Source organism: Acomys russatus, chromosome 28 (assembly GCF_903995435.1).
Source record: "Acomys russatus chromosome 28, mAcoRus1.1, whole genome shotgun sequence".
Classification (NCBI taxonomy): Eukaryota; Metazoa; Chordata; class Mammalia; order Rodentia; family Muridae; genus Acomys; species Acomys russatus.
The window spans coordinates 29,669,431-29,693,831 of record NC_067164.1 but is presented as its reverse complement, the minus strand read 5'-3'; the positions used below and the strand labels follow the sequence as shown (position 1 = coordinate 29,693,831).

Genomic DNA, 24,401 nt, shown 5'->3' with positions numbered 1-24,401 from the left:
GAGTTTTAAAAATTATTTGTAGAGAATACATATTTTGTCAAGGCTGATTTGTAACAGAATAACATACATGTATAAATATAAGGTGTTGGGCATCTGACTTACTAAGTTCTGTTAAATAGCAAACAAATTAGTAATTACCAAATGCATAGCGTATTAAAACAGTTCTAAGACAGGCAGGAGCAAAATCTCAAATAGGCCTCAGTATTTTCTGGTAAATTAAGTATAACAGTGAATGTAATGAATATAAAACATCACTAGCTCTGAGAACTCTACGGGACTAGGAAGTCAAGACAATACGAATTTGGGGAAATTGCATAGATAAAATGTTTCCATATCTAATACACAGTAATAGTATGAAAACAATGCGAGAGGAAGTTACTAAAGGGAGTGGCTTCTTCCCTCAGCAAACATGCATAACGAAGGAAGGAGCCAGTGATAACTGCACAGCATTTACCTGCTACCTAGTACTGGTTACACCAGGTGAACTTTCACTGGCAGTCTTTCCCAATTCAGTGTTTCAACAGAAACATTTTATTTAGAGATCAAAAATTTCATGATTGCTTTGACTGGATACGTTTTAATTTAATGTTATTTAAACTAGATGCAGTGATAAAATGATAAGCATATGTAGCTATTTTATGTCTTTGCATTTGAAAGCAACTACTTATTAGAAAGTTTAACATTTATTTAAAATGCCTTAATTTCCCCCTTTATTTGTATTCAGTTAAGTTCATGCTTGCATTACTTATTTTAAAATGTTACAGAAGTATTTAATTGATTAATAAGTTAAATATTTACACATTTATACTTATTAACTTTTGTGGTACATATTTCCTTCAACACTACTTATGATTATTATATTCAGCCATGTGACTGGAGAGCATGGGATATTATTTTAAATCAATAGATTATTTGAATTTTAAACAAGCCAAGAAAATCTACAATTGTAAACATTTCTACAGTTGTAATTTTGTAGAATTTTATTTTATTGCCAAAATACATATTGTCTCTGAATGATACATTCCACTTGATTACTATGTTAATATCTCTTGTGTGGTTTTGTATAACTTAACCTCATTTCAGAGCCTTTCCACTGTATTATTGGCATTGATGAAGAAGTGAATTATAAATTATTTCTTTGGGCCCCAGAGGTTTCTTTTTATATCTATTATTCTATTTTTCATCTGTAAACTGAGAGTTATAACACTATTATTATTGTTATTATTATTATTATTACAATTAGGCAGAACTCTCAAGTGTTATATTAGCTCAAAATTTCCAAAGGCTTGTTGTGTAGAACCTCAATTTCTTGCTATCAAGGAAAGAAGAAAGTGGAGGAAAGAAACTGGGGAGCAGCCATCAAAGTCTGGAAAGGGGATGGGCTGGCCAGGCAAAGCATTTCCCTCTACAGAAAATGCTTGGATACCGTAAAGTATCAAAAAGCTCAAATTTTTGGCTGCTCATACTGTCATGTCTGTCCCATGATGGGCATTAGGTACATTTTTGTGGACTGGATGAATGAGTGTCATTGAATAGGTAACATCTTACCTATCAAAACGGTGCAGCGTTCTGGAGGGGGAAGGGAGAGAGATCGGGCACAAGGATTACATCACCGATGCTCTTATGGGTCCACACAGACATTGCCTTGTTCTTTAACTATGGAGGCAGGACCAGGGTGAGAAGCATCATGCTGCTTTCCGTACCACATGGCAGGATGGCTCCTTGGGACCGAAGCTCACACAGTACAGTAAAGGGTGTTGAGGGACTAGGTATCCGCACTTAGTGGGAAGGGGTGGTTGCTAGGAGACAGGAAGATGGAGATGTGGATGTGGATGGGGAACGTGAGCTACAAGCAGATGGCACAGTAAAGTACAACATAGCATGGGTGCAAGAGAGAATGCAATGAGTGAGTCAGTCAGTGGCAAGGTACAGTCTTCGGGTTGTGGCTCATGTCGAGTAGGTGTGTGACCACATCAAGTAACTTCTTTGGACATTAACTTCTTCTTGGGGTTTTTAGTCTAGAAGTTTGTCCTTTTTTCAGTTTATAATATGAGGAATACTAGTTCTGTTATGTACCCTGTAAACCAGTCATCAGATGAGACTTCACATTACTGTGTTTCATGAATTTGAATACTAAGCTCTTTCCACTTCGCTGTTTTCATAACGAGGGTGCAGCTTAGAAGCCGCCTTGATGGGGGCTGGAGAGACGGCTCAGCTGTTAAGCATGCTTGCTGCTCTTGCAGAGGACCAGGGTTGGATTCCCAGCACCCAACCTTCTGTAACTCCAATTCTAGGGGATCCAGTACCCGTTTCTGGCCTCTGCTGGCACAGTACACATGGCACACAAAAACACATCTGGGCAAAACACCCATGTACACGAAATAAAAAGAAATAAGCCTTTCAAGCAAATGTGGTAGAATATATGATCATTTGGCAGTGCTCTTTCCCCTTTCTAATGGACCACAGAAAAAGCATCATATTTAAAAAATATATATCAGTATAAGAGGTATTCTGAGATGGACTACATCAAGAAAACAGGTAGATTTTCCTAATCTGACTTGACTATGGAAACTTCTCTCTCACTCTCCCAAGAGGAACAACATGTTATCATTAATTTTTCAAGAGGCAGGGTTTTATAAAATGCGTTCTGGGCTATGCAGGGTCAAGCATCCTCATAACTGTCTATCCAAAGAATCATTAGATGTCAGTCCTAGTGAAAAGATTTGAACGTGGCCTTCTAGAGAAGCAGTAAAGGACTGAGTAGTTTCAAAGAAACCCTTTTTACTCTCTCATCCATCATCATCATCTTTTTTTTTTTTTTTTAATCACACGGACTTATTAAACAAACATCACTGTATACTTGAAACTAAGATCTAAGAAACATGGCCCCAGGCATCGAGAGGACATCTTTTGGGAAAGGTTTAAACAGCAGCCATTGCGGTGGAGAGGTAAGTAAATAAATAAGCACATGTGCTTTAGATCTTTGTCTTGTAAGGACACCCTGTTTGGTACAGGGATGGGTAGATGGCTAGTAAGTGTGCACACACTCTCTCCTGAGCGGCTGTTGAAAACTGCAGTGTAAGCCATATGCCTTCCCTTGATATTTCTGTGTGAAAAAGAAAAATGTTAAATTGCATTTTTTTTTTCTTCAGAATATTTTAGATTCTCCTGGGATGATCAGCTATTCCTTGGTGGAAGCTGCAGACTTTTGTTTTGTTTTGTTTTTTGTTTTTTGTTTTTCGTTGTACTTAAATTTAGACTCAATTTTGATGTATACCATAAATTAATTTTGGAATTAATTTTTTTTTTAAAAATCGAGTTTTAGAGGATATATTTTCTTTCTAATGAATTATATTCAAAGTTGTATTTGAATAAAATCTGCATGATAATCTAAGAGAGGGCTCTTCTCATGGGTGGTTAATAACTGCCTCTTATCTCTTAAACAGACTGTGCTCCCCAAGGGAGAAGTGGAGGATGGAGAATTGGATAGAAATGCGTAGAGAGGAGGGTGTGTGTGTGTGTGTGTGTGTGTGTGTGTGTGTGTGTGTGTGTGCGCGCGCGCGCGCGCGCACGCGTGCAAATCTTTTTGATTGTATGTGAAATGTAGAATTGAAATGAGCCTGTCTGGTTTTAATTTTTTTTCTTTATGGGCTATGATGTTCAAGTGAAGACCCATGCTTTAAAAAAAAAAAAAAATTAAAACCAGGGGCCTTCAGCTTTGTCAGAAGTCTCACATGCAATCAGATAGAATTGAAGTTAAGTGACTTTCTCCTCCACTGTTGTCACTTGATGATGGCAGTGCTTCAAAAATCCTTTTTTAGGCATATGCTTTGCAAGCAAGAAAACGTTTTCAGGATCAAGAGATGCTTTAAATATTTCTCTAAGCCCTAAACTTCACGGTCCACATTAACATGAACAGCTCTGCTCTCAGTGTTTGCGTTAAGTTTTGTAGGGTTGATAAAGCCGTTTCTAGTTCTTTTGGGAATTTAACAGATGCTGATGAAATAATGGCCGTATATGAATGAGCTCAACAATTAAAAAATTTATAACATACAAGTAAATATAGAAGTGTAAAAGATGGCTTCTGTCTCATGGTCATTCAGCATTTTTAATGACTGCTAATGAGTGAAAGGATAAGCTCCTCCGTTGTCTCCTGTCAAGAAAATCATGCAGCTTCGTGGATGAGGCTTTACTATTATGGCTAGAATTTTCAGGCGTATTAATTAGCCTTAGATACCTTGGGGCTGATACTGGCCTCTCCTATCAGCTTACAATAAGAAAACCAAAATGTGCTCACATTTCCCTTCTGAGTTTTAAATTTACTTTCCAGTTCCCAAAGCTCTGCTGGTTTGCATCTGAATCCATACTCTTTCCTGTTTGGAGAAGTGGTGACTTCATAAAATCAGCTGACTACCTGCTGTAGTGCCACATCTGCGTAGTTTGCAGCAGGATGGATGCTTCTAGCCTTGGCTTACACATATGTAATCACACTCCACCTACTAGTCAGCTACCTAGGGTGGAGCTTTCTTCCCTCTCTGGACCTTCCCTGGCGCTGGGACCTTGCACATTTGATTTCTGTGACTATTTGTGCTTCCTATACTGCAGGTGACGGCTAGACATGATCGGTCTTGATGGGAAAAGTTTAGAGTGCAGATGCCCTGTGTGCTCTGCACATGCCTTCCCTAAAGACTTTAGTCTGCTGATCCCATTCCTCTCCTGCTGGTATGTGCACTCCTTAGGAGGCCAGCACCTTCCTTGGGCTGTCCCGAGGTTCCCAGTGCTCATTGCACGTGTCAGCTCACTGCAGGTATTTAATAAGTGCTTGGTAGGAATAATGAGCCAATATAATATGAAGCTCAGAAGTTTGTATCTCGAAGAGTTTGCAATGTTTCTAGGAAAACAGAAATGATGGGAGATGTTGGAGCATAATTGCCCCGCCTGGTATTTGCTCAGGGAGATGCTGCCTAGCTCTGAGCATGCTGGCAGAGGCGAGGCTCACAGGGTCTGCAGAATGGGAGGGAAAACCGGTCTGAAACGTTTTCTGAGCTTGCCAGTATAGAAACTGGAGGTCAGTTTCATCAATTGGTGCTGTGCCAGTAAAATATATGGCATTATTTAGCCCGAGAAGTGTTAACGCTTCTTTGTATTGTTTTAGGGCTTTAGAGCACAGGTGAAATCAAACTAAGTTTGATGTAAAAATCAAGGTGGCTTTTTAGAGCAGATCAGTGGACGCACTGATCCTATGCTTTCTTTACTTGTGTGTGTTCCCTGCCACTGCCTGCAGGACTGCCCTAAAGGGGAAGGCCACGGTGCTTCCCAGGGTGAACGCCTCCTTTAAAATGGCCGGAGGATTTTGTTCTCTGTGCTCATGCAACATTCGTCACCAAAACCATACACTGGGTGTCCTCTTACGTCTGGCTCTGGGTTGGGGGCGATGGTGTTGGTCTAAGTAGGGCGACGTTAAGCCAGCAAGCAAGTTAGACACAACATGTCTCTAGAATTCAGCCGGGTGAATACTTTCTCAAAGACATTTTGAGTAGACATAGTCTGAAAGGTGGCTACCGAGAGAGTCTTTGCTATTTATCTCATTGGCATATGGGCTTTCTTCTGCTTCTGTTCAAGGTGCCTGTCTCTGTCCCTCATGTATGAACATCACAGCATCTTCACCTCTTGCCCCGGCCATCTCTTCTATGTGTTGGGAAAGTCCTTGCAACATTAGCCCTGTCAGCTCCCTCTCCTCCTCCTCCGGGGCTCTGCCTAAATAGCACTGTAGTGAGACTGCCCCACATACTCTCCTGAGATTGCAGTCCTCTACTAGCCTTGTGGTCCTGGCCCTGCTCCATGCTCGCTTTCTCACTCTTAAGTACTCACCACCTTCTAAAAGACCTTACAACAGACTTCCTTGCTTTCACTGTTTTCTGCATATATCGCCTCTGCCATGATGGACAGACCACCAAGACAGAAGGTCTGATTTTGGGTTTTGGTTCTGCGCTGGGCACATAGAGCAGTGCCACGGTAGAGCAAGTGCTCAAAACAATGGCTGAAGCAATGAGTGGATATAGTTTGCCTGGCACAGCACTTCACACTCTGTAGCTGAAGCAATAGTTGGGATTACTTAAAGAAGTAAGGCGTAGCCTTGAATGGCTGCTCTCAGGGTGAGCAGTGGCGCCTTGGTTCTGGAGAAGCCAGAGCTGCACCCTGACGCATTGAGTTACGCAATCGTGCGGGAATTTTTTTTCCCCCTTGCATATATTTCCTCTGAGGGAAAAGTCAGAACTGAGGATGCTTATGTAAGCAGGGACCTTTTTTCCCCCCTCTGTAACTTGCACCTGTGTTCCTAAGGCCTTTGTTGAATCACTAGAGTTGTAAACAAGAAGAAAACAAACAAAAATTGGTATTTGTGTATATATGTACATTTTATTCTAAAAGTGGGCTAGATGTGCTTTTATAATCTTCCACTTACAAATTCTAACACTAAATAAATAAAAAAAATAGTTTTCTACTGTCAGACTAATGTGTGCCTGAAAATTAAAGCTCATAGTAAAAATTAACATAGGCTTTAATTTTATGCCATCTGTAAACACAGCAGAAGATATTTCTACATTAAGTTTACTGTTTTAACTCAGTGACTTATGATACATAACTCATTTTTATTATCTCGGGAAAATAGCTAATATTTTCATCTTCCCCTAGTCCTAGAACAGAAGTTAAAATTGTGAGACCTTTAGGTTTTTTTTTTTTTTTTTAGGTTTTTATTTTGATTTTTCCCCACACTGAAATATAAAATGTATGATTCAAGAGTGCTCTCAGCATTTAGGTGACAGGTCTGAGTTACTCCTTAGCAGGAAGCTGAAGTGTTTCAGCATTTTATAGCTAATGTGAGACTCTTGTATGACCTTGTCACTGATCCTGTCCCGAAGGGACGGACAGAGGGACAGCAGGGCAGCTAATGGGCAGACGTTTCTTACCTCCCTCTACTTACTGTCTTTACTTGTTAGGGATTCGATTATTTTTTTTTAGCTGAAATTTACTGCATAATTTGGGAAGAAAATTGTAGCATAATTTTTTTTATTGCCAGAAACAGTTATTGGGTTAGTGGTCCAACAACTGTATGCTTGAGCTGATATGTCTAAGTTATGTTACAACAAACACCGTGAACCTCAGTTTCTGTCTGTAAAATGGACAGGTTTCCACCTTCTAGAGACGTGTGCCTAGAAATGTGTATGGTATAACTAAATTTTGAGTACTTTCTGTTTTCTTCATTATAAAAGAAAGAGGTAACCAGTTAGAAAAAATACTTTTCTGAGGGGATTATTATAGAAAATAACTACCATATTTTTCAGACTATAACATACACCTGACCATAAATGCATCCAGTTTTTAGAGCAGTAAAACAAGAAAAACAGTAAAAACAGCAATCGGACCATAAGGTGCACCCTAATTTTCCTCCCACTTTAGGGGGGTGGTGAGAGAGAGTGCATCCTGTGGTCCGAAAAATATGGTACCAGTAGGATACTGATGTATGGAGACATCAGAGCTGCTACCTTTTAAACTGGATTTTAACTCCAGGATCCTCGGTGATTTTGCACCTGAGGCCTACTTGGCTCCTGTTGTTGTCATCCTTCCAGCAGCTGATCTGATAAAACAGCCAGCCGCCTGACGTCACAGTTGGAAGCAGGCAGAACTAGAACACAAACTCTTTTTCAAAAGTGATGACAAAGCCTTGTCTGTCGTGTAGGACTAAAAGTGTGTCCCTCCTGCAGAGGGTCTTGCTCTGTGGAGAAGACCAGCAACACAGAAGATGCCTTGGTGTAAAGGAAAAGAGTCTGGGCATATCCCAGGATTTAAATACCTCTGGAGTGACCGATCCACATAAAAACCACACTGCAGGGGATGGACTACAACTAGATGCTGTTGCGTGTATGTACACACCGACATGTGCCTTCAAAGTGTGCTATTAAATACTTAAGGAAAGGGATACCTCTCCCTAACGTACTTCTAAGCCAATTTAGAAGTCATTGAACAGATGTCCCATAACACTAATGTTAAATTACCCTGTGTAATAAGGAAATTACAGTACCTAAGTGAAGATAGTAAAGGGAAACCAAACACCCAATGAATTACTCTTAAATTTCAAAATGAAATGATGCCTTCAGAATTAACAGTGGCACCATGTGACTTTGGCAAAGTCAGTCTGGTAGGCAGCAGAGGACTAGGGGCAGGAGTGAAGCATCTCTCTGAACATGCCAACTTTTGGTTATTCCAGAACAATTAATGTCTTAGCAGAGATTTCAGTTTTCCAAGAAGTAAATTATTATTATTGAACTGTGTGGCAAGACTTTCATAAAATCTGACTAACTCCTCAATGAATTGTTTAATACAAAAATTACAATAATGTTTCTAATATGTATGCCCTTCCTTTTGCTATTAGGCATACTTTAAAAGCCTAATTATTTGCAAAACACAGTATGTCCAAATAATAAAAATGTATGAAGCTTGACTACTTTAAATAACCACCAGCATTTCTCAGAGAATAAGCCTCATGTACAGTTAGGAAACATTTATATTTAAGGTTGAAAAGCAAGGATGTAGGAAAATTTTGCTAATTTGGAAGATGACCTTTAAGTGCACCAAAACCAAATAATTTGTAGGCTGTGACATGGGTCGCATTCCTCCGAAATTTGTGTGAATACTGCTTTCGTGGTTCTTGAAAGACAAACAAAGACAGCTGGAAGGAAAGCTTTCCCCTTCCAAATAAGATGGGGCTGACAAAGGAGTGCAGCGGGTCCCTTTCAAAGTTCACCATTAAAACGGGGTCTCCAGCACAGCTAATGAGATGGCACATAGCAGAAAACAATCTGTTTTTCAGAATGTTTAGATCAAAAGTAATTTCTAATCTATGAAATAAGGACTCTTCAATACCCCTCATTCACCAGGAAAGCTTTTATGTTTGTATTATTTACTTCAATCAGATGTTTTCAATTTTACCCCTTTTCCCCTCTACAAATACATGACATGGTTCATCAATAGTGACCAGCAGTCTTATTCTTTTCCTTCAGAAAAGAGATTTCTTTTTGAGAGGAGAGAGAGAGAGAGAGAGAGAGAGAGAGAGAGAGGAGAGAGAGAGAAAGAGAGAGAGAGAGAATGAAAAAGAGAGAAACATCTTTGCCTAAGCAGTTGCAAGCATCTGTGCTTGAAGCTACTTTTTATGAACAACTCCTTAGTAAATGACTCAAGGTAAAAAAGCAGAAAAGCATCCAATGTTAGGAAATTGCAATCCAATACCATGTAATTTAAACCTGCGGTTGCTTCTCTTGCACTAAATGACATACAGATGGGTGGCTTAGCTCTCGCAACTTTGGGAACACAATTGGTCTTTTTGTATGAATGAACATATATTAAGCCAAAATATTTTGGACAGATTTGCTTAATTCTAATTGTTCAGATCTTAATTATCAAGCCCCTTGGAACTAATAACTTTAACCATGATACTTTGTCGCATTAAGCTTGTAATTAATGGACTTCTTGACGAGATTAGCAAAGATACCCTTCTAACAAACAAATAAATAAAAAGCAAAATAATTTTTTAAAGAAGTCTATAGGGAGGTAAACAGAAACTCGGTCAACTCAGAGTGCTGATTGAGACAAAGCCCTTCTTCGTTCAAGCTGGGCAGGCATTTATCAAGGAGACATTTCTTCTAGCTATGCCTTGGACAGCAGTAAGCAGAGTTTCTCACACCTGGGTGAGCCTGGCGTTAACAGGGGTTTAGTGAGAGGGGAGGCCCTCAGGGCCATTCCTCATGTGCCAATTGTTCCTGGGTCTCTTTCTAGACCAACAAAGGACAGGAAGGGTAGCGGAAGTCGGTCTGACTCCTGCAGGCTTGGCCAAGGTTATCTTCTGGTTTGCTCTCTCCCTGGCTCCCTGTTTTCTGGTGGAGAATCAGCCATCTGTCCAGGTGGCCCCAGATCTGAAGCTGATAGCCCCCCTTTCGTTCCCACAATTAGGACGCCTAGTTAGCTAATTTTTGCTGAGTTTAACTTCAGCAATCTCATATTCTGTGTTAGATACCTCAAAAGTAAACAGTGGGGTGCGTTCCCATCGCTGAATCTGAAGATGCAGAATTTACTATTCAGGACACCAGGAAGGCTGCCGACTTTAAGACACAGTAGGAAATCTTTGCTTGGGGGCCACTTCTGTCCCTGCTATGATGGACAGCAAGGAAAAGGCACTTTACTGCAGTGAGTGATGGCTGCAACATCTCAGAGGCACGTTCCTTTTCAGTCAATTGCTCAGGTAAAATAAAGGAGTACACCTAAGTAAGTGTTGTCTGAACACCTTCCTGTGGTCTGCATACCTTGAAATAAAAACTAGCCTTGCTATTAGAATCACTTAGATTTGAGTCACATTAGAATCACTCCAATATTCAAACACTCATAATCCGTGAAATCCCCTGAGCTGAAGTGCAAAAGGACAGCTTGAGCCTTGAAGTAAAACTACACTCACTTAGTCTGTGTCTGTTCTTTCTTCCTGTGCCCCTCTTCTGTCTCTGTCTCTTTGTCTCTCTCTGGAATCTTGCATCTCTTTGTAAAAATTAGTGCCTTCTCCTAAAGTTTACTGACAGTTTCTTGCTGACTTGGTAAGATACAGTCTTTAGAAAAGCATGCATTTCTAAAGACCAAGTAGGACCTAGTGTGGTATCTGATAGACTCACAGAATACAGCAGTTCCCATTGTAGAAAAAAATAAATCTTTAGGGTCCTCAGAAAAATAAGTGGGATGTAGTCATCTTGGATGACAATGGGACGGTGGTGGCTTCAGGATACTCGACCAACTCACACAGTTATTGAATGGGTCTTTATATGGCCACTTTCACTGCAAATACATGCAGGTGGCATAAAGGATGTACCACCATTCTGCAAACAAATGCCCGGTGATGTTTTAGTATCACATGCTAAAAGCCTTGGCTGTCGCTACTCCAAAGGAGTCAGTTGGATGCTTAGGTGCATTCTGTTTGGACTTGGGGATCAGCTGCAGCCCAGGTAAGAATCTGTAGTTTGTTAGGGACGGGTCTGGTTACTGACAAGTGACTGTAGAGGCTGTGCTGTGGCGGCCAGCCAAACAATGATTTAGGATTCAGCCTAAAACCGACTCTCTCTCCCGCATCCTCTCTTTCTAGGGTCATGTAGGGATAAAAGGAACTGTAAAGTGGTCTTTTCCCAGCAGGAACTGAGGAAGCGGCTGACACCCCTACAGTACCATGTGACTCAGGAGAAAGGGACTGAAAGGTAATGTGTGCTGTAATAAAACAAAACAAAACAAAATGAAAACAAAAACAACAACAACAACAAAAAACCCACCAGCAAGCAAGAACAGCTTTTCTCCCTCCTCCTTGGAGCCGTCTTCCTTGCTAATTAATTTAAAGAAACTATATGTACTGGCTAAGGCTACGGCAGGCAGAGGGCTGTCTTTGGAAAGGTTAGAAACAGCATTGTTTAGGTTAAGACTGAGTTTTATTTCTGCCTCCCTCCACTCGATGAGCGTGCTATCTTGTATAAAGCCATGGGGCTTTTGTTAAGAGCCTGTTTTTAGTTTACAACAAAATGTGTGGAAGTAATAGTGACTTAGGTAATTTTTTTGGGGGGGGGGGGGTGGGGGTGGGGTGGCAGAGAAGAATCACATCGAGGAAACCGTGAGGGACATGGAGCTCAGCCAGGATGCTGGTGTTTTGAAGGTGGCCATTGTAAGCATAGACGTTTTGGCTGCAAAAAGAGGGTAGCATAATTTAGTTCCTTTCTACCCCACTCCAATTTCTTTTTGAAGCACATGTGGAGAAAGTATTTATTGGCTCATTTGTGGTTGGAATGTCAAAAATTTTCAATAACTGCCCTCACATGGCTTTGGTCCTTGGAAGTTCGCCCTACATCCTGGAAGGAAGGGGGGGGGGGAGGGAGAGGGGGGGGAAGGAAAGAGAGGAGAGAGACAGAGACAGAGAGAGGAGAGAGACAGAGACAGAATGAGAGACAGAGTGAGAGACAGAGAGAGACAGACAGACACACACACACAGACACACAGACAGACACAGAGAGACAGAGAGAGACAGAGACAGAGAGAGACAGACAGAGAGAGACTGTTCTCTTCCAAGACTGTTTCTAGTGAATAAATTCGCCCTCAACTGGTTCCAGTTAAAAGCTAACATGCCAAGGCGCAATGATTTTGGTGTCTAATTTACACTTTGGAGTGTGATGTAGAGATGGGAATGCAGCCCTGATCCAGATTTATTAATGATGTGACTTTGTGTTTTCATTCATGAGCCGAAAGAGCTTTTTCCCACACGGGGGTGGTGGTGGGTGGTGGGAGATCCTTGTTAGTAGGCGTCACGCTCTCCCTGTCACAGAATCCCCTGTTGCCTGAGTTTACCAACCCTTGAAGCTCTGACAAGGTGCACGCCCTCCTCGCACGCTGGAGCAAGCGGTGGGCTAGGTCCTCAGCGCGTGGGTTGCCTGCCCTGTTGTGTGCATGGCTAGCAAAATGATTTAATGCACACAAACAACCAGAGATTAGGTCATTCTTAAAAATTCTGTTTATATATATAAAAAAAAAAAAGACCTCGTAAAGGGGGCGAAACGATAATAAAAACAAGCTGCGGAGTACATAGCCCTTTCGCTGGGCTACACAGCTGATTTGTATTAGCTGAGTGACCTCCTCGCCTTTAAGATTGTTAACTTAGAAAAATATTCCCTTAAAGCGGCAATATTCCCTTTCAAACCAAAAAAATAAGACTCCTCCCACTTGAAGACTTGGACCCTGCTGCATTTTCTGGTCCCCTCTTGCATCATGTGGAGTAGCAGAAATCTTATGTAACAATATTCTTTATGTGAATCACACAACAGGCTTTTTTTTTTTAATTTGAAAAATATTCTAAGTATTATATACTAGATGGCTTGATATTTTTACTTAACCTGTACTAGTTTGGAGTAGTTACATGCACATTTTATTACATATATATTTGAAGTATATTAGTACTGTTCCAAGTTTCCATATGTTTGGTCTGTTCTCAGTTTAGGGCCAAAAACCTTAGAAAGGCTTACTAGAGAAATGTTATTTTAAACCAATGTGTTCTATAAGAAGTAATACTAGCCTTGTTAATATTTTTTGATGATCTGTTTATTGTTTATCAGTGCCTTTGAAGGAGAATACACACATCACAAAGATCCTGGAATATATAAGTGTGTTGTCTGTGGGACTCCATTGTTCAAGTAAGTGTACTGAGAGCTGGTAGGTATGGCTGGGTCACGTGACAGCAGATGCCTTATTGCTCATTTACCTGTGAATCTTTTCTTGGCTGAATTTGATTCTATATTTTTGTCCACTCCCAGAAAACAAGAATAGTTACAAACTTTCTTGGTTCTTTACTAGTGTTGACAGACTGGCTAATTTTGTGCTCTTGAGCCATTTAAAACACCCAGCATTAACTTGGTTCCGTTTCAGTAATCATCGTCCTTAGTAGAGGCACGAAGAAAATTTTGCTGAGCAGAGGTGTGCTCATGTATTTACTGATTTTTCTACCTTCAAGTGATGCCCCTAAATCCATTTATGGGCCACTTTGTTTTGTTTTGTTTTGTTTTGTTTTAATGATTTTTTGAGACAAGGTTTCTCTGTGTAGCCTTGGCTGTCCTGGACTCACTTTGTAGACCAGGCTGGCCTCGAACTCACAGCGATCCGCCTGCCTCTGCCTCCTGAGTGCTGGGATTAAAGGCGTGCGCCACCACGCCCGGTTTATGGGCCACTTTGCAAGTGGTTGATGCACATCCTTCAGATTAAAACACATCCAGCAAGAAGTCTATTTACACCTCCATATTGAAGGGATACACCCAAAGTAAACATGAGGTATACTACTGATTTTTGTGTACAGGTAATGATACTGTATATTTGAGGTTAGCATTATTTTTGCATTGATCTAAAAATCATCTTTTAAAAAATGATCCAAGCAGTTCACAATAATGCAGGCACCACATAGACTTTCTGATCAAGACAGGTAACTTTTGATAGGACAATCTTATCCAATGAGTGACAATCTTTACCAAAGAGTTTCCTCTGGGACAGTAAAATCCCAGAATCCCCATATGTCTCACAGAATTGCTTTCTTTTTCATTTAAACTTTCCTTTGCTTCATGTAACCCCTTTAAGGTGCTAGCATTTATAGATTATTTCTGAAATAACAGGAAAATGGTAGTTTCTTAAATTTTTTTTTTTTTTTAAAAAAGAGTTTCAAACTTTTCCCCAATTGCGTAAACCATTTTGCATGTTAGTGTTGGTGGACAATCTGTTCTGAATTCTTACCTTTCCCCCCCCCATGATAAAAAAAGACCCTTCAAATTGTCACCCACTTCCTCTCAGAAAACACACATCCTCATATTTCAACACCTTTAGGTTATGTCCTAGCAGCTGACACAGCACTTAAGATGGCTGCTGAGGCATGCTAAACTGGTTAGTACCCCAATGGCGAACGCTGCCCACATCCCTTTAGCTTTCTGTTTAAGATTCACCACCTCCTTCCGAGTCATGTGATTTCACTGGAGGACTCGGGTGAAGGAAAACTGTTCTAAATAAGAAACAGAGCCACAGTAAATGAAGGGTTTAACCCTTGTGAGGGTTTGAATCACAAACCCTGGAGGCAAGACCCGTATCAGAATGTGAGAACTGGTGAGAGTCACATTCACACTTGCTGTTGACACTATGTCACTTCCTTTAGCATTCCTGTTTGCTTCCTTTTTCTCAAATTTTGAAAAATGGGATTTAAGTTTTCACTCATACTTTGGCTGTTTCCCATTGTTCATGTCTCTTTTCTTGGTTTCTTATCTACCTTGGGAGAAAAGCACCCAGCATCCCGCTTCTTCCTTGCTGAGTGGTGTACAGTACAGTTGTCTTCAAGTTTGAAATGTGTCTCCACGTGCTTTGTGTGGGTACCCATGAAGATCCAGGGGCCACAGGGTGTGGGCAGTTCTAGGAGAATTGATTCTCCCATCCTGTGTGTGTGTGTGTGTGTGTGTGTGTGTGTGTGTGTGTGTGTGTGTAGAGGGAGGCAGTTTTGAGACAGGGTTTCTCTGTGTAGTCTTGGCTGTCCTGGACTTTCTTTGTAGACCAGGCTGGCCTCAAGCTCACAGAGATCTTCCTGTGCCTGTCTCCCTGAGTTTTGGCATCACAGGTGTGCGCCATCATGCCTGCCTCTTATCATCTGTTTTGCTGTGTATATTCTGCTGGAACTGTGCATCACAGGGGTCAGTGGTTGGCCACTTCCATCCCATCTCTCTTGTGATTGTTTTCCCCCTCCCTTCCTTTGGGGTGGTACACCTGTCATCTTGCCCAGATATTGCTGTAGTTCACTGTTCCTAGATACAGTCTTCAGGCATCAAGCAAAATGATAGTTCAAGGATGTATTTATTTTGAATACAAGCTCCCTGAAAAGGGGAGGGGAAAAGCAGTGGTGGAAAACATGGTGATAGCATTGCAAGGCCCTGCTGTGGGTCAGTAACCTCCCCTCAATGTCTGTTTATATGCCTTTCTGTCTTTGTATCCATTTTCTACCCAGGGACTTAAATGGGTATCTATGAGAACAAGTATCAATGTCTTTACTCAAATGATAGTAAATGAAAGTTTGGGGAGCTACTTTGTTGTTTTGGAGGAAAAAACCACGTCTGATTTGATTGATGGATATATTGGTGAAGACTGGGTTTGCAAATTAGCTCATGTGATTGATTTCTCAACTTATGAATGCTGGACATATGTAGGGCTGAGGTTTCAACAGAAAAAATTTAAGCATGTATAGACAATAAAAATACCTGGAAATTCATCTTTTGTGGTTATTTACATTTCTAATAAGTTTTAAAAAGATACAAGGGGAAAAAGTTATCAATCAGCAGGTCCAGATTTAGAACCTACATGAGTTGTTAGAATAAGAAAGTTTAAAGGATTTCAAACTGTAACAGAGGTTTAGGATAAGGAAGAGTTTGTTAGTAAGAAGCGAAAGGAAGTAGGAAAGGGGACAGACATGGCAGGGATGGTGTTCATGAGGACAGACATGGCAGGGATGGTGTTCATGAGGACACACATGGCAGGGATGGTGTTCATGAGGACAGACATGGCAGGGATGGTGTTCATGGGGACAGACATGGCAGGGATGGTGTTCATGGGGACAGATATGGCAGGGATGGTGTTCATGGGGACAGACATGGCAGGGATGGTGTTCATGGGGACAGACATGGCAGGGATGGTGTTCATGAGGACAGACATGGCAGGGATGGTGTTCATGAGGACAGACATGGCAGGGATGGTGTTCATGGGGACAGACATGGCAGGGATGGTGTTCATGAGGACAGACATGGCAGGGATGGTGTTCATGAGGACACACATGGCAGGAATGGTGCCATCGTTACTGACATAGTAGGAATGGTGTTCATGGTATTATGAATGGCAGAAACATAAAGGCCTAGAAAGATCCTCCTCCTTCTCCCCACTCCTATGTTCTTTCTCTGGGATTGAGAAGCTATTATTATGGCTACTCTGTGGCAGAGAGCTCATGACTATGCTACTGTGCTGTAATGTACTGGAAATATGAGTTTGCAGTGCAGATTTGCCTGCTGGAATTTCCTGGAAAGCTACCCTTTTGGTTGGTAGGGAGAGCTGTTGGCAGAATGGGGCCAGATAGCTGCAAAATCACCCAAGAAGAGTGTTGGGGAAGCTACTGGCCTCCCTGTCCACTGAAATCACCAGGCACTGCAGGAGCCTGGCACCCGGGAAGTTACTCTCTGCAGCAGCTGAGCTCTTGGAAGTCAGTCAATTCAAAGTGTTCTGGAGAGGCTGGTGTGTGAGAAGCTGGTCTTCTGCAGGAATCCGGTGGTGTAGAGGCTGTGACTACTGAAGGAGCTTGGCATAGGAGAAACTGCAAGCAACCATGAGCCTGGCAAGAGCAGCTGCCCGTGTTACAGAAATTAGAAAGGCGTTTCCGATGCTGGGGAAACTGGAGGGGCAGGAACCGGCTCCCTTCTGTGGCTCCCCTCCTGTGCCTTCTGCTGGCAAAAACGTGACATCGTGCTAGCTGACAAAGAAAAAATGTTCAGCGAACTCAGCCAGCTAGCTCTCTTTCAGTCGAGCTAATGAGCAATGTGGATTTAGAGGTGAGCGGCAGCAAACAGAGAGCTGACACAAAGCCTACATCTTTTTCAGTGTTCTTTTTAGGGATTCCTGACCAGAAGTTCAAAAACTACTAATGACACCAGTTGTATCAATCAGTACTAGGGGTTCTCAAATGGGAGTTTGCTTCTTGCTTTGAGTACAAAGTATAGCAAGCAGTCGCTGTGTGTCGGGTGAGTGAATGTGTGTGTGGTTTCTGTCAGAAGGAAAGGAGTGAGAGATGAAAAGCAGAACAGACTAACTAGGGAAGTGCTGGGAAAAGCAGTCGGGGGACATAAGTGAAGTACTGAATCCGGGGATGTCTAAATGCTCCCCAAACTTGCATGTCCCTTACTCATAGCATGTACATGCATGTATATGCAGAAGCTTCTCTTTAAAACTCTGGGTATTCATGTGTGTGCACGTGTGTGTGTGCACATGTCCGTGTGTGTGTGTGCGTGTGTGTGTGTGTGTGTGCACGTGTGTGTGTGCATGTGTGTGTGTGTTAGTGTATGTGGATGAGGCACATGACATTTCCTGCAGGTGGGGGTTAGAGCACAACCTTGAGTGTTCCTCATCTTCCATCTTGTTTGAGACAGGTGTCTAGTTCTCTGTTGCCATGCCTACCAGACTAGGTGGTCCACAGGGTTCTGAATTCTCCCCCCTTCCACCCCATCTTCTCAGAAGCACAGGTATTGCAGACTGTCACTGCGGCATGTGGCTTCTCCATGGCTCCTGGGAGTTTGGCCGAAGTCCTCACACTTGTGGGGCGCTGTACTCACTGAGGTATTTCCCCAGCCCCATAGCTGCCTTTCACTTGACTGACACACATATATTATTATACTTCCTCACAAAAATGCCTACTTAATTACTCTCATCTTAGTTTTAAGCTTGTAATGTGAACTCGTTCCTTCTTTGAACAATGCCCTGCTTTCTCACTGCTTCCCACGCACGTGAAGCTCACTCTCAGCCAACCTAGAAGCCATATGTGGATTTCTCGCACAGTTCATGTCCTGTTCACTTTTGCACACTTTACCAAGCTGGTTTACCCCTTGGACAGCACTATTGCCTTTCAGTTAGTAATTTACTGACAGAAGCAAGAATGTTCTCACCTCTAGTTAGTTAAACTTCGAACATTCCATAAAGTAAATTTATTACATATCAGACAGACCAGAGAGAGAGAATTGGTAAAACAGTCACTTTCAGAAAATGCTTTTGACCGCCTCTGTTGCGCTGTGGCTGACCATACACTGCCAGGTGCCGTGGAACGTGTAACACAATGTTACAAAGTGTTTTTCTGGGGCAGCTACTGTTTTCATGGCACAATGGGGGGGGGGGCGCGAGGAGGGGAATGATGAACAGTTATAACAGTGCTCCTGGTAGAAATGCTTTCATGTGTGATTGGAGGCATGGCATGACTGTGCCAAGTTGGCGAGGGTTCATAGGAAGAGGGCCATGAGGCGAGGAGGATGGACAGTGAGGAAGGGAAAGGAGAGAGAGGAAGAGAGAAGGAACAAGCTTGGCTTTTCCCTATTGGAGGATCCTGACAGAATATCATGTGCAAAGACGAATTGGAAATAAGATCGAAGGAGTATTTTTTTTTTTTTTTCCTCAAGAAAATGGGAGAGTGGCCCAATAGGAATGGAGAAGGGGGCTGTGTGAGAACAGTGGGAGGTGCAGCTGGAACGGTGTAGGACGTTAGTGAGGAAAAGCCTTTCAACCTCCCCGAGGCCCAGTAGCCTTTTCTCCATCAAGTTCTTTCTGTTTGCTCCTTCTAGAGTAAATGTGGTCCCTGCATCCATGTCCCTTAGTATGTTCCGTCTAGAGTCTACTTTGTTCTGGATTACTCATGCTTGTGTGTGTGTGTGTGTGTGCGTGTGTGTGTGTGTGTGTGTGTGTGTGTGTGTGTGTGTGTGTGTGTACTCACATCTTCCTTCTACTAAGTGAATTTCACAGTGGATAGACCATGCCCTAGTAATGCATTTCTCTCGTAGCTCCAGGCATGTAATAACCACCATGTATTTATTGGCTGATCACACACACATCTCATTATGGATGATTTTGGAGAAAGTTTGAATAAAGAATAACATGATCAAAATGGGAAGTCAGTCATAATAATGGATTTCTGGGAGTTTAAAAGAAAAGGGGGGGATATAGGATTGTAATAGAGTTATCAGGAAGCTTGGGTAGTGGATAAGTTGCACCATTATATGCAGTCACCCCCTGATACCTTTGTCTGTGACTCTGGAGACCCACGCAGAATCTTCCCTACTCTGTGTACATAGTGACCCTCCACGGCATAGCTCATTCTGTAGTATAGGCTCATTAATAAGAATAACAATATTATTAAATGATAGCTAATGCTTATATAACAATTATCATATGCCTGGCATGGCCTTAATTGCTTCATATGAAAATCATGTAATCTCTCTGACTGTACATGTCATAGATAAGAGAACTAAGTAAGGAAAATCCGTGAGGGTCACAGTCGGCATACGAGTGCGTTTTAAATGGGAATGCCCAATTTAAAAGGAATTCCAGAGTGCGATGCTTTCTGTTTTATTTTGGCTGCCCAGGCATGGTTGTTTTAGGCAGCATCAGTAGAACAAATGGAACACACAACACATCTCAGTTCTCTGTGCTCTGCTTCTTGCAGCACTCGAGGACCTTGGTAGAAAATCAGAGATCATCTGTCTTTAAGAGAAAGGGCAGCTCTGCTGTGGTTTGTTGTCTAGAATGACTCGGCATGAAAGATGCTTACATCCCAGTAAGATGTAATGAGTGTGCAAGAAGCCCGGAAGCCATTTAGCCCTTAGGAGGCAGAGCTGGACTTCCTGGGGTGGGGGTGGGGGTGACTGGCTTCCTGGCTTCTTGCACACTCATTAGATCTTCAAGTACTCCAGTCCCAGAAGCATGTTCTTTTCACATCTCATTTTTCTCAAGTAGCTGTATGTCACCTTTATCACTTCTTTAAAAACTTCTTGTTGCATTTCTTAGAAGAGTGACGTCAACTGGCGTGAGTGATTCTAAATGTCTTCTCTGTCTTCTCATCCTTCTCATGTAGTGAGATAGGGACTGGCCAAAAAGCAACTCATAGGATAGGTAGAGGGCCAGCTCAGATCTGTGGGCTCAGACGCATGCTCTGCAAACTGGGGAAAGCAAAGCCAAACAGAGTAAAAACTAAACATGCAAGCTAGCCTCGTATATAATAATGTTATATAATAACTATATAAGTATATAATTATATATTATATTACATATAATATATAATATACTATTATATATTATATATAATATATTACATATTATTATGTTGTGTGTTATATATAAGTCAAGCTCATCAGAGCGGGTCTGGCTGTCAGCTGCAGATGCTGGTGTGACAAGGCTGCTGCTTCAAGCTTGCGCTGCACCATTCAGGCGGAACCTCGCTGCAGAGCTGTGCGCACACGCTGTATTTCATGTGAACACCCCCCTTCGGCCCCCATACTATTTTATTCTAGGCCACCAGAAGATTGAAGCCATTTTTCAGCTCTTTGAGAACATAAGGTCTTTCATTAAGAGAACTCCATTCCAGTGCCACACACAGCTTACTCAACTTTACTGCACAGCCTTCCATTCCGCACTAGCGGAGCCTTTGACTGAACCCAAACCCTTGTGCCTGTGTGGCAGGGAGATGGAGCGGTTTGTTCTCCTCAACTGAGATCTCGCTTCCTCAGCTCCATCAGTACTGTTCTTGTGGTCTTTATCCTTCCAGCCACAGTAAAATTCTGGAGGCAACATGAATTTAGCTTCAAGGTTACGTTCTTCATGAGATTCTGCTAGAAATTGGTTATAATCCCAGGGAGGTGCTAATCATTACTGAAATGCATTTACCTTTGGGGTTTTACAGCATAACATTGCCCATTGCTGTTGTCTAAACCCCATAAAGCTCCGAGCTGCAGTAAGATTGCTATGAAATGAAGTGCATTCCGAGGGCGTGGGGTGCGTGAACCTGAGCTGAGCAGGTTGTATGTTTTCCGAGGAAATATTGGATTGGCTTCCTGAATCCTGCTGCCCGTTCCTGTCTTCTTGCACCCTGTGCTCTGAGGGAAAGGGGTTTTGGAGCAGGAGTTACTGATGTCTTCGCCTCATCAGAAAGCTCAGGACAAGACCACATGGAGTGGGAGAAGACGGCTTTCCTGGGCTACTGGAAGGATAGGGAGCAAAAGCCACCACTGATGCTGTACCTGACCGCTAAACCACTGTGGGCACAGCATGCCGGAGGTGCAGGAAGACGTGTTTTAGAAAGTACAAAACCATAGCAAGATGCCAGACATAACTGCAGGTGTAGCAACGTAAACATAACTACAGTTTTCTTTTTAAAAGTTAAATTCATATACATACAAAAAAAAAAAAAGCTTGAAACTATAGAACATGCAACATGCCAAGATACATGAATGTGTGTGTGTGTGTGTGTGTGTGTGTGTGTGTGTGTGTCCATCCACGCTGGAGAGAGGAATACAGAGAAAGCCATTTTGCTTTTTATTAACAAAATCATGATATTAATCTCCACATGTAGATAGGAATATTTATCCTATATTTACCACTATATTTATCTCATCAAACTACAGTGTTTGGGACAAATTGGGAAACAGTGCACAGGGAAATGGCAGAGCCTCCCTAAGTGGAGGGTTAGGAAAGCAGCTGAACCTTCATTCCTGGTGTGTGTGTGTGTGTGTGTGTGTGTGTGTGTGTGTGTGTGTGTGTGTGTGTAGAAAAGCTCCCCCATAGGCCCTGCCTATGTGTTCACTACCTGGAGAGCCTTCCCCAGCACCGCTCCTACCTAGAGTAGCTAAGTCTGTTTTGTTCACTCAGCTGTACACCATTACCCCGCCCCCTTGTCTATGTGTATGTGATAACCCCGCCCCCTTGTCTATGTGTATGTGATAACCCCGCCCCCTTGTTTATGTGATAACCCTGCCCCCTTGTTATGTGTTTGTGATAACCCTGCCTCCTTGTTTATGTGCATATGATAACCCCGCCTCCTTGTTTATGTGTATGTGATAACCCCGCCCCCTTGTCTATATGTATGTGATAACCCCGCCCCCTTGTTTATGTGTATATGATAACCCTGCCCCCTTGTTTATGTGTTTGTGATAACCCTGCCTCCTTGTTTATGTGTATATGATAACCCCGCCTCCTTGTTTATGTGTATATGATAACCCCGACCCCTTGTCTATGTGTATGTGATAACCCTGCCTCCTTGTTTATGTGTATATGATAACCCCGCCCCCTTGTCTATGTGTATGTGATAACCCTGCCTCCTTGTTTATGTGTATATGATAACCCCGCCGCCTTGTTTATGTGTATATGATAACCCCGCCCCCTTGTCTATGTGTATGTGATAACCCCGCCCCCTTGTCTATGTGTATGTGATAACCCCGCCCCCTTGTTTATGTGTATGTGATAACCCCGCCCCCTTGTTTATGTGTATGTGATAACCCTGCCTCCTTGTTTATGTGCTTGTGATAACCCCGCCTCCTTGTTTATGTGTATATGATAACTCCGCCTCCTTGTTTATGTGTATGTGATAACCCCGCCCCCTTGTTTATGTGTATGTGATAACCCTGCCTCCTTGTTTATGTGTATATGATAACCCCGCCCCCTTGTCTATGTGTATGTGATAACCCTGCCTCCTTGTTTATATGTTTGTGATAACCCCGCCTCCTTGTTTATGTGTATGTGATAACCCCGCCCCCTTGTTTATGTGTATGTGATAACCCCGCCTCCTTGTTTATATGTATATGATAACCCCGCCTCCTTGTTTATGTGTATGTGATAACCCCGCCCCCTTGTTTATGGGTATGTGATAACCCCGCCTCCTTGTTTATGTGTATGTGATAACCCTGCCCCCTTGTTTATGTGTATTGATAACTCCGCCTCCATGACCAGCTGTATGCAGGAAGCCTGCCTCTCTGCCCAACTCTATTTGGTTAAGACATTAAGCTTTCAAGGTGCTGAGCTTTCTCCATCCAGGAGCCTGGACTGCCCAAGCCCAGCCTTCTTGTGCATCTGCATTTTCTCTTTTCCCTTGCAGCCAGTCAGGTCAGCGTGGCTGTGCAATGACTCAGTATTTTATAATATAGTGTTTGGCTCCATGACTCAGCTCATCCAAATACTTTCAGTTTCTTATGAGATTTGGAAACTATTTAAGTGTGGATCGTAAATTTCTTTTTAAACGAAAACATTTTTTAAAAGATTTATGTATTTATTATTATGTATACAGTGCTCTGCCTGCATGTACAGCTTCAAGCCAGAAGAGGGCACCAGATCACATTATAGATGGTTGTGAGCCACCATGTGGTTGCTGGGAATTGAACTCAGGACCTCCAGAAAAGCAGCTAGTACTCTTAACCACTGAGCCATCTCTCCAGCCCAATTATAAAATTTTAAATCAATGTACTTAAGTAACTGTGGGAAGGCATTGGTCATTTTCAAGTCCCACTTGCCGAGAGCAAGCTATGGGAGTTTGGAAGGAAATGGGGTGGATATGATCATATTCCCTTTTTTTACAACAGGAAATTAAGGACAAAGAGAAATTATTAAAATACAGAACCACAAACAAAACAGAAGACAAACATCAGTATATATGCTGTGTTTCAGCAAATCTCAAAAACCATTTGTAAGGAAACAGAGAAGTCATTTTCCCCCTATCCTATTTTATACTTAAAACAAAATGTTCATATCTGTCCCAGCATAAATATGAGGATATGGGCAAAGCAAGCCAAAATGCTTCTGTTTTTCTTTTCTGCTACTCTCCACAATACACAAAACAGATTGCGTCTGTGAACAAATGCATGTGAGGTTTTCCTCATGCACTAACAAGCAATTCTCCAGTGCACGGCCGCTGGGACTACACGACTTAATTCAGTTCTGGCGTTGTGTGCCTGGAGGTGGCATCTGATGACAGCCTGGAAGTTCATGTTGCATGATTGTCCCTTCTTCTAAATACACCACTTGCATGGTCCGGGTTGTGCAACTCTTTCTGACCCAAACAAATAAACAAAACAGACAGACAGACAAATTGGCCTTGGTCTGACTACCCAGGCCCTCAGTTCATTTAGTGGAGTGGCTCACAGAATCTAGAAGGCCACCTGCCTTATATAAACCTTGTTGTAACTATTATGGAGTGTTTCAGGGAACTGCCAGAGAGACTGCATGCCCAGGACAACCTGTGGGAAAGCCTAGGGTGG

General features: G+C 42.3%; 1 protein-coding gene across 2 annotated transcripts in view; it reads left to right on the top strand.

Moving 5' to 3' along the window:
* The window catches only part of Msrb3 (methionine sulfoxide reductase B3), a 120,177-nt gene that overhangs the window by 31,175 nt on the left and 64,601 nt on the right, over positions 1-24,401 (top strand). For both annotated transcript variants that reach the window (XM_051170904.1, XM_051170902.1), the window contains 2 exons: positions 11,177-11,285; positions 13,179-13,256. In XM_051170904.1, coding sequence (XP_051026861.1) covers positions 11,177-11,285; positions 13,179-13,256 — 187 coding nt within the window. The remainder of the gene's footprint in view (positions 1-11,176; positions 11,286-13,178; positions 13,257-24,401) is intronic.